Source organism: Megascapheus bottae, chromosome 2 (assembly GCF_031878675.1).
Source record: "Megascapheus bottae isolate mThoBot1 chromosome 2, mThoBot2.hap1, whole genome shotgun sequence".
Lineage (NCBI taxonomy): Eukaryota > Metazoa > Chordata > Mammalia > Rodentia > Geomyidae > Megascapheus > Megascapheus bottae.
Window position 1 is genome coordinate 86,980,794 of NC_143510.1, and position 14,693 is coordinate 86,995,486.

General features: G+C 40.3%; 1 protein-coding gene across 1 annotated transcript in view; it reads right to left on the minus strand.

Annotated features, from left to right (window-relative positions):
* Positions 1–14,693, minus strand: part of Large1 (LARGE xylosyl- and glucuronyltransferase 1) — a 449,296-nt gene that overhangs the window by 225,031 nt on the left and 209,572 nt on the right. The window contains exon 5 of the mRNA XM_090328589.1: positions 3,923–4,005. Coding sequence (XP_090184715.1) covers positions 3,923–4,005 — 83 coding nt within the window. The remainder of the gene's footprint in view (positions 1–3,922; positions 4,006–14,693) is intronic.

The window sequence follows — 14,693 nt, forward strand, 5'->3', positions numbered from 1 at the left end:
AGTGTTATGTCTACAAAAAGTATTTCACAGAAGCTTTTTCTATACTTAGACTGATCTCTTTAAGACAAGTCCTTAAGACAATTTACATAAGGTCAAGGTCCTTGGTATGTACTTTAAAATTTTCCTCTAAAAGGTTATAAGCATTTCTAATGCCAGCAGCACTATGTAGAACTAGGCACATGCCACTCTCTTACAATCTCTAAAATATCAATTGCTCATTGTCACTGAACATTCCACAGAGATAAGACTGATTTGATGGAACAAAGCAAATGTTAAATGAACATTTGTGGAAAATCTTGTTCTGAAAAATAAATCTAATTACTGTAATTACCAGTAAAAGCCAAAAGGAGCATCCTGCACTACTATTATTATATTATTATTAACATTAGGAAGGTACTTAATTTGTGAACAAATTTTATAATCATGTCTTAGTTAATCTCTGTAACGTGCTTGGGAGGCAATGAAGTTATTTATAGCTGGACTTCTGAGTGGAAAGTCTTTCAAATGTCCTTTTGTCTTGAGAGCTCAACTGGTTTATCACCAGCATATCAATTACAGATTTGCCCTTCTCCATAGGACATCAAGGACTAGGTCATTTGGTCATTTGGTCCAGGATCAAGTAATCACTGGCATGAGATGCAGAATTTTCATAACATAATCAGCTTCCTTATCAGATATTTGTGTCTCCATGAGATTGTGGCCTGCAATTGTACCCGAAGATAAAACTGTTGTTTTCAAACCTAATGTCTCTCTCTGCACTGTGTATGTGGGAGTCGCAGGAGTATTCAAGTTTACCTTCAAACAGAATTCTTAACAATTTCAATTACTGCTAGATTATGGGATTTGTAGCTAAAGCAACAGGAATAAAATGTACTCTGAATAATACCAGTAGTTTTTATAACCTTAACATTTATAATTTATAATTATAAATTGATAAAAATCTATAATCATGTAAATACCCATCTCTAAAAGAATAGTCCCCCCATATACCTGGCAGGAAACTAGATATCTTTAATGAAGAACAAAAGTAAATACATACAGGCTAACACCACCCATCTAATTCCGTGCTCAGCCTACAGTGCCTGTATCTGAGCAGATGAAGTCTCCAAAAGCACAGGAGCTCTCATCATATAGAAAGACATCTTTCCTGGAATCGGCAGGTAAGAGAATCAAGCCCTACTTGGCCAATCTTTACTGGATATCCCTCAGTCTCCCTCTGATATACAATCTCAGTATATATCCTCCTAGTCTTTTTCCCCACAATAGGAATTCAGCAACTACATGGCTGACTAGCAGTCAGTCAGCTAAGCATGGCTGTCTGTATAAGGGGCCCAGGCAAAGAGCTACATCTTGAGTTCAGTAATACACACTGTTAAAAATAAAATACATTTTGAAGCACATGGACTCACAGCGAAAACTCAGTGATATAGGAACTGCAGAGTTCAGTGATCTACTAATGCCTCTGTACAGTGGTATGAATATGAAACTGAATAACGTCTGGGTTGGAAATCTTCATTATCTGATTAAAAAATACCTTCAGATTCTTTACTAATGTACTTACTAAACAAGACAACACATACTAGCGTATGGTACGTGATACATAGTTTTCTCTGGTGCCAGGGGTATAGAAAAAGAAGCCAAGTTTTGGTCAGGTGATAGGCCATGTGTAACTATGTAGGGATCAATGAATAAGTATATCAGAAAGTGAACAGGGCATGGAAGGCAAGGAGAGGAGAACCAAGAGAGAGAGCTTCAAGTGGGCGTCTCACTTGTTGAATATGATGCTTTTGCAAAGTCTTACAGGGTGAGAGGGGGGGTCTACCAGATTAGCAGGAAGGAGGCGGATGAGGCAGTAGGTTATACCACAGAGAGAATGGGAACTACAACAGGCTATGGTGATGGGGCATTTTAAAGACAAGAGAACACAGTGTAGAACACACCTGAACTCAATATTCTCTGTGCATGCAGAGGATCTATCTCCTTCTCTTCACAAGAAGCCACTGAAAGGGTTTTGTCAGATCAGACTGACCTGTCCCAAGTATCTTGAACTCAGAGAGAATATAGATCTGAAGAGCAGAAATAAGCAAGGAAAGAACTGGGGTGTGTACAGGATGGAGAAGAAGGGCTGGCATTCTAAGACAAAGGACCACTAGGTGCTGATAACACCTAGCCTAATAGACTAATAACTAATAGACTGTCTGGGGGATTTAGTAACAAAACAGAACTAAAAAGAAATGTACCCTGGCTTCTTGTAGAAGTAGTGGGTATTGCTGTCCACCAATGTTCCCAACTATGTTTTTAACACTGAAGGCCAATTTCAACTTACACATTAGCCTAAGTGTCTGCTCAGGTGAACAAGAATGTGGAAAATTTCTGTGCTCTGACTTGGTTATCTGATGTACCTTTCCAGCTACTGGCTACAGTTATAGTTGAGCTTCACCCAAACCCAGATGAGAAAGTAGAGTAGAGGGAAGGACACTGGCTGGACTCAATTCTAGACATGATCCTGAGTATACTGAGATACAAACCAAAATAGTGAAAGGGAAGAAGAAATCTGAATCAGATATAAATGGTAGGAATTTGACATCAAGCAGAGATGACTCCTGAAGCAGGGTACAGGTGCTTCTACATTGAAGCAGTGCTTTTCCTAGTCCCAAGGGAAGGAATCATGAGGTCAATGGAAAGCATCAATGGTGAGGGCATATTTCTGTTTAATATAAAAATGGGAGTGGCCATACTAGAATAGAGAAAGAAGCCTACATTCATTTTAGGGGACTACCACAGCAAAACACCACAGAGGAGGTGGCAGAAACTCAAGAGATTTATGTTTTTACTGTTGGATGTCTGAGATATTTTAAGGCACCTGTCTTGTTTTGCAGTTTACCCACACTGAGTTCATATAATCTTCCCTCTGTACGTGACTCTCCTATTCTGTTTTGGGGGTTTCTTGGAGACATTTATCACAGCAGACTACGGTCCACTATGAAGACTCTAATTTAATCATTATCTTAACATTCTGTCTCCAAATAGAATTGTATTTTGAGATACTAGAGGTTAGAACTTCAAAACATGAATTCTGGGTTGGACACCATGCAGCTCACAGCACCACCTCCTCCACAAGGATGTGTTAAAAAAAAAAAAGAAAGAAAGAAAGAAAGAGAGAATGGTAACAGAGACTAACAGAGAAGCTGAAACATTTAATTTGGAGTTTCTGTGAAGGCTACCTTAGGTCTGAGAGCTACAATTCTAAATGTAGTAAGACAGTACCAGACCGTTGCTATTAAACACTAGAATCCTACTGTACCATCCTCAGAACTCTGGACAAAAATTCTGCTTTCATGTATGGAAGTTTGAGAGGTAAGTGAATATTTTTTGTGCTTAAAAATGTTGTTATTAGCTGGGAGGTGGATCACACCTGTAATCCTAGCTACTCAGGAAGCTGAGATCTGAGGATCAAGGTTGAAAGCCAGCCCAGGCACTAAAGTCCATGAGACTCTTTATCTTCAATTAATCACAGAAAACCAGAAGTGATGCCATGGCTAAAGGGGGAGGGAAGTAGTCTTGAGGTGAAATGCTTAGAGACAGCGCCCAGGCCCAGAGTTCAAGCCCCATGACTCACAACAACAACAGCAACAACAATAAAATGTTATTATTATTATCTTGAAACATAAACCAAGGGATGTCAATTTGACATGCTCATTTATGTGTACAATAGATTCTGATCAGTTAACCCTTCCACCATTCTCTACTCCCTACTATGTATATGTTTCCCCATCAGTCTCATCAGGCTTCCTTAGTTCCAATTTCACAGATAAACACAGTATTATGATGATCCTGTCTCCCTCCCCTTCCTAAGAAAGGATGTGCAAGTGCACAGGTATATGCACTGGTCTCACAGAGTGTGAGTGAAGGCAGCTCTTACCTGTGAAAGAGGACAGACTTGACCAAGGTGACAACATCCCGGCTGGCATTATATCCGGCACAGACGATAGCAACATGGATTGTCTGTGGGGAAAGGAACACAGCATGAACATGCAGACAGAAGTGGGCTTTTTGGGGGCTGCAGGCCCCCTGACAACACACCAAAAAAAATAAAAAAAAGAAGGAAAATAAGAAAACTGACCTTTATTTCCTGTAGACATCATTAGAAAACAAAGGGCACTGTCTGAGCTGTGGAGAATAACGCTAGACAGTTTTATTAAAGCCTTTTTAATCGGTTTATGGAGCTATCATCATTTCGAAGCCATTAAGGCTCTCTTCAATTACATTTTGGGGACGAGAGAAATGGTGATTGGTTTAAATCGGCAAACAGTGAGTCCCTCTGCTCCCAAGCAAGGAGAAAGTAACAACTGGTAAAATAAGGGAGGGAGGAATAGACCCCTGGAAGGATGACAACCCTCAAAGATCTTAGATGGAGAAGTCTTGGCTCAAAGAATCTGTCAAATGCTCTCATGGTATGTCATAGGTCTTAGGTTATGGCCAACATGATAGTCAGGCCAAAGGGATCAATGAAACCCTCTGGGTCCCATTTGAAATATCATTCAAAGAACAGAAGACTGGTAGAACTGAGGGAAACTTATAAATATTATCAGCTAAGATGACAGGGGCAAGTGCCCCAGACATGAACCCTGACACCATTCTTTTATCCTGGGTGATCCTGGAAAATAGACTGGGTCAAGTGAAGCATTGTAATACTGAGAGGGGAACCCAGATCTTTCAGTACTAGCTGTATCACATTCCAAATGCACCAAGAAAGGTCCTCTGGGACCTTTGGGAAGTCTCCAGGCTTCCCAAGTGTGGGTGCCATGATTGAATTACAAGTGACAGTGACACTCATTTCCTCATCAGGCCAGGATGGCAGATTTAGATTGGCTCCTCTGTGATGCAGGCAACTCTTCTAGAGACCTCAGACACCTTGTAAATATCATGCTGTACTTGTAGTGTACATTGTCAGAGACTGGGAAGCAGTAGGATAAACTCAATGGGACATGGTGGCCTCTCAAGGACAGCATAGTGAATATCTTTCACTAGTGCCTCTCCTGAGTTCAGCCTTTCTTGAATGGAAATGCTTCCCTCACAGCCATACTAACCAAGTTCTGTCTTGGGAGTATTACAGAAGGGTAATCCTTGTGATCCCTATTCTTAAAAGTGGGTTCTTGATAAAAGGGTGACATTGATCAGCATGCGTTATGCTCATAAACTGACATGAAACCCCTTTGTATTATGACTTAAAGATAGTAAAACAGTTCTAATATTAAAAAATTGACTTCTTTTTTTTCTTTTTTTTATTGTAATTAGTAAAAGGGTTACATGATATTTGCCAGATAGAAGGTGCATTAATTCACATACATTGATACCCTTTCACATGTCTTGGTACCCGTTTCTTGAGAGCTAGCTACTTTCTCCTTATCAGAATGACAGACAGCCTTTGTTTTCATAGCATAGCTTCAAGATACCCTACTATCTTGCTCAGCTACTTAACTATGGGCTTATGTACAATGATCTCTGAATGCCAGGCCATCTTCCTCACTCCACCTCCTGACACCACCAGGAACGAATCTAAATCATCCAACAGCCTCCATCCATAAACTCTTTGGATGTACTGACCTTCATTCCACCTTGAACAGCTAACTCCAGGTTCTACCTTTCCATCTGACCACACCTCGCATCATGACTGCTCATCTGAAACATTCTGTCATTCATGTCAGGATTCTGAGTGCAAATCCTGATGCTGGTTGTGATGCTGCAGACCCTCAACACTCTCTTGTACTTGAGTGCCAAAGAGATGAAGGGAGATGAAAGCTAGGAATAATTTATATAATGACTGCTAATTCCCGAAGAGCAATCTGCTAAACTCCAGGCACTGTTTGACACTTTGTACAAATTTTAGTCTCACAGCTGTGTGAGTTACATACAATATTTCAGTTCTGTATCATAGATCAGGACACTGAGGCCTTGAGCATTGAGATTTAAATTCTGCAAAAGAAATTCTTAACTCTGGTGGTATATCAGAAATACCTGTAATGTATTTTTAATATGCCCTTTGTTCTAAAACCATCTCTGACCAATTCATTGATAATTCTCTGATGCCTAAGGTTTTCAAATACTCTATGAAAAGTAGTAGTTCTCAGTGGCAATGGCTGGAGCTATGTTGCCTGTTATTATTTGTTGTGTGTGTGTGTGTGTGTGTGTGTGTGTGTGTGTGTGTGTGTGTGTGTGTATGTTTCTGCCTGTCTGTCTGCTTGTGTGTGTGTAGGGTACTACTAGCATTTCATGAGTAGAGGCCATGGAGGATGTTGTTAAACATCCTAAAATATGCAAGAGAGCCCGCACTATTCTCTTCTGAACAAATTACACTGTCTAAACATGAAGAGTAACGCTGCTGGGAGACTTTTACAAAGAAAGAACAAGGGAATGGAGGGTCGGAGAAGTGAGAAGTACAACTCCCTACAGATTCAAGTGCTACTTTAGCTCAGCTTAATTTATACATCTCTTAATTTCTCCACCTGTAAAATGAAGGCCCCATTACTTATCTATGGAAAATATCATCCTAAGACTCAGAATGAAAGATTGCAGTGCAGATGTAACTGCCACCATTTAAGTCATGAAGGAAATGAATAGAAAAGTGCTCTGCACACCAGGAGAAGGGACAGGATGGAGGAAAACATGCAGAATCAGGATCTTCTGAATGACAAATATTTAAACATGCAGCCTCTGAGATATCAAACTTTGTCTTGGCTTCAGGGTTCAGGAACTTTTCAAAATAGGCCCATTAAATGTAAGCACAAGTGCGTACATTCTCAAACATTTTACATAATTTTCCAATCTCTTTAGTTTCATCCAATACACCTGCCACTATGAATAAATTCATCATCTGGAACTGTAGCAGCAGGGCCTGCTACCTAGGAAAAGAGACAAGCAGGATGTCCCTTGAATTTACTCTTGCAAGGCTTTTAGAGCCAGGGGTAGAAATTTAAAGAGGAAGAAACTAGAATGGATATTGCTTGAAAGATCTCTCTCATGATAACCTGAGGATTTGAAGCTATTAAGTACAGTTTTCTAAGTTTATTCAGTTAAACATAACACAGGTGTCCCCGACGACTCAAAGGATGCGACCTGAATATCAGATGCTGTGCCTGGAGCCCTCCAACCAAGCCTTCTTTGTACTTACATTAATAGGTGTATGATTTGTTTCCATCTGCCACGAAGTCTGGACAGACAGGGCAATGATGTTCTCATTTTATCCTTCCAAACATACTCTCTACTCTTCTCAATGCTTCTGTGACCCTTAGAGAACGAATGTTCTAGACAAAATTGCTGGGCTCTTTTCCCTGTGCATTCTGTACTCTTTCCCCCTGCAGGAAAGTAGTCCTCAGAAAGTATTCTCTCACAAACAAAAATGAAAAACAAGTTGTCCCCAAAGAAATTCAATCTCTACTATGGGATTGTAGGCAAGCTGTAGCTTGGCAGAGATAACCACAGTGTCAGCCCTGCTGTTTTACTGCCAAAACTACCTGTGATTCAGACTCTGTGCTCTTTTAGAGTACCTTGATGGGGTTCTGTGGGTTATAGCATCTTCCATGAGGAGACTGGAGCAGGAAGCAGGGATGCATCTAAAGTGGGCATCAGCTGCTGACACCTGGGAGACTGAAATGTGAGACAATGAACCAATAATATGTATCTTCTCCAGGTTAGGTAAAAGACCTGTCAGAACCGTCCCTGTCTTTTATCTGACTATACTATTCAAGTCATTTATTCAAGAAACCAAGGGAGTGCTGATATAACCTCCACAACGCTTCATCTGGAAAATGGGAGACATACATGTTTTTAACAATGCCTGCTGGAAAGATCAACTCCAGGAGAAGCTGAGAATTCCCTCCTGCTAAGTGCTCCCTTCAGCTGAGTACTCTCTCCTGAGAACTACCACACCCCAGGACCTACAAAATGGGACATCGTACTCCAAGAGTGGTTTAGGGGACCCAGTAACTCCTAACATGCACCAGAGTCTCTCATAGGACTTCTAAGGCAAGAGTACTATAGTATTAGCTACAGCTGGCCCAGGGGCCAAATGGAGAAGCACTGCTCTGCTGGTCATAGAGGTAGTGTCTTCATAAAAACTCAAGAGGAGCTAGCTACAATGATCTGACATGGATGACAGGACATTCAAGACTAGGTTCAATTCCCATCATAAAAGGGCACTGCTCTTGTATTCTTATACAAGCCAAGTTATGGTGGGTATCTTCCTCAGGTTACCACATACCCTGAAGATTCTGAGTCATCCACTCTTGTGGGAAGAGGGAAAGGCATAGTGAAGGAATTGTGAAAAAAAAACTCTTCTATTCAAAGAACAAGAGCTTGAAAGTCAGAGGGGCAGACAGAAGCCCCAGCTGTGTTGCAGCCCAGCAGAGTGACCATAGTCAAGTCATTCAACCTTTCCTTCACTTTCAATCATAAACTTGATAAGGTGAGGATTTTCCATTTTCATACATAGATTTTCTATTTCTTAACCCAGTTTATTTTTTTTTCTAGACTTGAAAACAGAGACAGGGAACAGGTTAAGTCAGTAGTGTGAGATGCCATGTGAAGCTTGCTATTCTACAGCTCCATGAGGGACTGAAATCTAGAACTGAGATGTGAAACTCACTGTTCTGCCTCAACACATCCGTAATTATTAAGATGAAACACTGGACTATTTACCTGCCACTGAACAGTAAGTATCTCACAGTCCTCTTGGCTACCACATCTCTCTGGGGAACCATTGCCTATTTGGTCTAAATATTAAACCACAGCCTGAAAGACAAAGTTGTTGTTGCTATTGTGATATAGGAGATAAATGCCCCATGACTTGGGAAGCAAAGTCTTTAGAAATTTGCCAAGGGAAGGCAGAGTCATGAGTTTTAGGAGGTATGAGAACCAGAGGGCCAAACTTCCTGGGGAGTCTCTGTATGACACTCCACTCCATGTAGCACTTATTACCTCAGCTTAATTGATTTTTGGCTATCTTACATTCCTAACCTATTTTAGATCTGACTTTCTTGCTATGAAGAACTTAGCCACCCAAAGGAGAATCCAAAATCCAATATGTTATCTAGAGAGCATAGTAAGGAATGACAAGGATTCTGAGATAGAGTGACAGAAATTTAATGGATACAAATGGACGGGGAGGTGGGAGGGAGGCTAAAAACAGCTCAATCCTGTTTCATGGTGGATACTTCTACAAGGATCACCAGAATTAAGAAGACCACCTGAGAATCTGAGAGGGGTTTGTTTTTAGGATTAAATATGGATAACTAGGAGTGACAATAATCAAGTTGCTGTGCTGTTAAATTGACAATACTGAATTGAAACCCCTTATACAAGTATATGAAGATAATAATTATATAATAGTATGTATGTATGTATAATGATAATGAGGCTAGAAAGCAAAAGTAAGCAGTCAGACAAGGTGTACATGGACAGATTAATATTTGCAATCAACATAGCCTGGAGAATTATATCTAAAAAGATGAAAATGGAGCAGCCATGTGACAATACAGCATGTGCCTTTCAGGGAGCAGAGAAAATCCTGGGTTAGGTAGAAACTGGTGTGATGAAGAAAGGGAGGCAGGCTCCTCCTGGAACAGAGGCATGGAGGAGGTCAGTTGAATGGACCAGACTTGGAAAACAAGACAGATATTTTATAGCCCACAGCATTAGTGAGGAATTGGCTTCTCCTGTGCAAAATGGCCAGGAGACATATTCATTCGCTGTCCTTCATGATCCATGTGTAGCTGGTTCTTAACTTGAGAAAGCATGCACCACTATGGCAAGTACTAAGATCTGCTACCTGCAAAGAGGACAGGGAAATGTTACAACCCATATGCATGCTGGCAGAATAGTAAAATGGGGCAGCTGCTATAGAAAACATTATGGCAGGTTCTTCTGAAAGTTAAAAACAGAATTATCATATGAAATAGTAATTCCACCTCTGGGTATATACTGCAAAAAGCTGAAAGGACTTCAGAAAGAGATGTGCATACCTACGTTCATAGCACAGCTTTATCACCAGAACTAAGATATGCCAACAAAAGGAACAGCTATGGAGTCTCAGGGCACACCAGTGTAAATATACTAACAATTACACAACTGTATACTTAAACACAGTAACTCTCTTGTTATGTGTATTGTAAGGCATAATTTAAAAAGTTATGATCATCACTGTATAGTTATAGCTATGCAGCTTTGCTAATCCTATCTATAAAATCAGGATGATTAAAACAATTATGTGAGCTAATCTATATAAAGTGTGGTTCCTGGCATCTAGTATCTACAGGATACTAGGAATGTAAGTAATTTCAACATCAGTACCCTAAAAACCCCTTCCTATCCTTTCAAGTTGCCTATGCTCAAGTCAGATTGTTGTCTCACAAATCTGTCTTGCTTTCTAATATGCTTTCAATATAGAATGTCGTGGCCTCATACCTATTCAACTCTTCCCTCTATTTCAAAACATAATTCTACCTCTTGGGAATTCATTTTCACATCTATAAATATGATAGTGTAACGAATGTGTCAGCTCATGTGAAGGGCTTAGGGCTTTGTCACTATTTGATATGTATCAGTAATCAGCATTAATCATTTAATACTAATAACTACTATTATTATCGTTATTTCAGGGAACCTTTGCTGCATGCACAAGAACCTACATTCGAGATCTAAGCATGAAATACCCACATAGCTGGAAACAGCTAATTCCCTGGTGTCTCTACTTTCTCTTGTACCCCAACCAAGCCTTCAGATGACTCTGCAGCTCTGCAGACATAATGGTTATCTCACTAAAGCTTCAGAATCACAATCCCCACGCAGAGTGTTGCCAGATTCCTAATTTTCACTAATTGCTGGAGACAACAGATAACCAATGCTTTAATCTGATAAGCTTTCAGATATCTTGCTTAGAAGAAGTAAACAACTAAGGCACAAAGGAACAAGCCCAAGCTACCTTCATAGGAACACTGCTCCTTGAAAGTTAGTACTTGAGGCAGTCCCACTATGTTCCTTCTTGCCACATTTCCTAATTCTGGGATCTGACCTTCAGAGGGGATCTTTCAGTGGATTTATGTCCTCAAATACCGCCATGGTATCTTCCAACAGCAATGTGGGATACAGGCAGACAGCTGGCAAACCCTTCACTGCTGAATTATTATGCACAATTCTTAAAGATGAAGTGACAAAAAAAAATAAAGTAGATCAAAATACTGTGGACTTAGCTGGGGTCCCAGAAGATATAAATGCATGGTGTCAAGTTTTGCAAACGTAATGGCTCCAGAAAAATGCCAACTTCCCTTTGTATCCCCCCCCCGCCCCACCATCACCCAGCATGAGCAGCCACAATCTGGAAGGCAATTTAAAATGATCCAACTTGTTTTCAATGAACAAACAGATTTTTGCTTAGAGCCAGTGAGGAATCACTGTGGTCAGATTTCAAGAGCCTCCAGAATGAAAGAGGACCCTAATATCATGACTTGTCACCCTTTACCATTTATGAGGTATTGAGCTCATAATACAGACTGGGGCTAGAGTGTTCAGAGTGTGGATCTCAGAAGCCTTGTGTCACCAAGCTTTAAGTGTAGGGGTTCACAACACAGCTTCTGGAAGCAAATTTCCAAGGTTCTAACCTCAGATCCACTTCTTGCTGAATGGTTGAACTTTCCTTGCAATAATTTAGAAACCTGTAAAATAAAGAAAGTACACTGTCTAACTTAAATTCTGGATAACATTTTACCATGGTATCTGCTACAAATGAAAGGAGGGTAAATGTTATCTCTTATTTATGTTAGGTTGCAACAGAGAAATGAGGCTCAAAGCCAACAACAAAAGGGAAGATAGAGAAAAATCTCATTAGTGATGGAATGATCACCAGTCATTAACTTTCTATTAAAATAATATGGACTGTGGTGATTTTAAATGATGTCCAAAATGTACTGTTTCCTCCCGTTGGGAGATGAGGTGTGGTCTACTCTCCACTTGTCAGCAGATAGGAATTCTGTGACCACTACAAAGTATGTATGTGTTTGACAGTATTAAGGATTCATCTCAGGACTATGACCTTGCTGTGACTTGAGCCATATTCTCTTCCTTTTGCTTTGTTTTACAAAATAGATCTCACACATTTACCTCCATCCGGAGTAGCTGATGTACCAGGTGAAAAATACTGCACCTCCCGCCTGTGACTAATGGAACAAATGACCCTATGGCACTGTGACCCTGTGTAACAGACTATATATTGGATCTTTAGACTGAGAACCTTCAGCTTCCATGTAAACATTTTTTTACCCTGAGCTGTCATGATATAAAGAAACCCAACCTAGCCTAGACAGAGAAACCACATGGACAGGCCCTGAGTCCATAAGATGAGAGGTAATCCTGGGACAACCCCTGCTGATCTAACCACAAAATAACCCACCAGATAAAGGAATCCAAAATGCAATTGTATATAAATTCCAGTAACTATTGAGCACTCATGAAATGATATTTGCTATTTTAAGCAATAAATCTTAAGGTCTTTGTTAGGCAGAAACAGGTAAGAGTATCTGTAACAAGCATATGAGATATTCAGACTGTCCCCTTTCTCATATTTTACTTTTATCCAATAGTACTGAAGGAGTTAATTATGGTTCACCTTTTATAGAGACATAGAGTCCAAGCTTGAAGTGAACTGTCCATGGTCACAGGATTAGGAAGTAGGAAAGAAAAGCCTCCTTGGATTTCTTGCTTCCTGTTCTAGTGACTTTTTCCACTGTACCTCAGCTCACTCCCAGGATCAAGCAGTACCAGAAAGGCAAGAAAATTATATACATCATACATACATCAGCTCTAGTGCAAATCAAAAGGGATCCCATGGCTCCAAGTACCAAGGCACCCAGAAAGCAGACTTCTACTGAAGCAGCATTGTCCCAGAAACAGAAATATATATGCATAAAGAAGGATATTTGAAGGCCATGTATTTAGGAGACAATGAAAGGGTAGAAGGACTAGCAAGATCTATTGTTTCTATAACCAGAAAACTCAGATGACAGCATGGATGTCATTATAGTAAAGTTTTCAGAAAAGCTTGTCAGATGTTGGAGACATCAGTGTAAGCCCTGATGACAGCAGTATCCTTGGTTATGTGGCCCTGCACTCTGACAAGATGTTAAGACAAGCTTCCTCACTAGTAATGGAAAAGAACCAGAAAGAAGGGGGGCCTATTTTGACTCCAATGACTGATATTTCTTAATTATTCTTGAGATTTTTCCCCTAAACTTTTACACTAAATGAGGGAGACAGGACATGCACGGCTAATGTGTATGTAGTCATCATTTCAATATGATTACACATGGGTAATTAAGTCACCCTGAAGTAATACAGCATTCAAATGCCTATATGAAAGCTCTCAACAAGACAAAAGAGCATTGCAGATGAACTACACTGAGTGAAGTTGTTTTTTTTGTTGTTTTTGTTTTTGCTAGTCTTGGGCTTAGGCTCAGGGTCTGAGCACTGTCCTTGGACTTTCTCAAGGCTTAAAGCTCTACGACTTGAGCCACAGCACCACTTCTGGCTTTTTTCTATGTATTTGTTCTGAGGAATCAAACTCAGGTCTTCATGCATGCTAGGCAAGCACTCTACCACTAGGCCAAACTCCTAGCCCTGAGTTTTAAAGGGAAGAAAAGAAATGAAGAAACAAAGAGAAGAAGAAATGAGTAAAAGCTAACTCTTAGGTACAAAGTTTTAAAACTAGTAAATAAGTTATGATAAGAGTAGGTGAAAGGTTTAAATTCCTATATTGCTATCTTATATTTTAATGAACACAAAATTAAAGAGAATTGTATTATTCATTTTTGTTGTATCTCAAAGCAGGAGTTTTCAAATGGCCTCTATCTCAGTCATCTGGAGAGATTATTTTAAATACTACATTTTTTGGCCTCTACTACAAGACTCATTAAGGAAGTCTGAGTGGATCACATGGATATACAATTTTGATATTTGCATCCAAGTTTAGGAGCCACCCAAGGGATGTTCATTTGTGAGTAGATTGGCACAACTCCAATGTCAGTGGAGAATATGGCTTCACTAAAAAAGGGAGAATTGGGGCCGGGAGTTTGGCCTAGTGGTAGAGTGCTTGCCTAGCATGTATGAAGACCTGGGTTCAATTCCTCAGTACCATGTAAATAGACAAAAGCTGGAAGTGGTGCTGAGGGTCAAGTGGTAGAGCTCTAGCCTTGAGAAAGCCCAAGGATAGTGCTCAGGCTTTGAGCTCAAGCTCGGGACTGGCACAAAAAAAAGGGGGGGGGGGGGCTGCGGCAGAGTTTTCCAAACTCAGTTGCAGCTAAGTCATAGAGCTGAAGGTATTGTGGCAAATAATTTTGCCAATGGTATCTAAAAGGAATGAGGTGCAAGTTTTACTTTATTTTATTTTTGTGTGTCTTGTGGGGCTTGAACACTGGGCCTGGGCGTTGTCCCTGAGCTCTTCAGCTCAAGGCAACTACCCTACCCCTTGAGTCACAGCCACTTCCAGTTTTCTAGTGGTTAATTGGAGATGAGAGTCTCACAGACTTCCTTCCTGGGCTGGCTTTGAAACATGAACCTCAGATCTCAGCCTCCTAAGTAGCTAGGATTACAGGTGTGAGCCATCAGTACCTGGCCCAAGTTTTATTTTAAATGAAGAGACATATGAG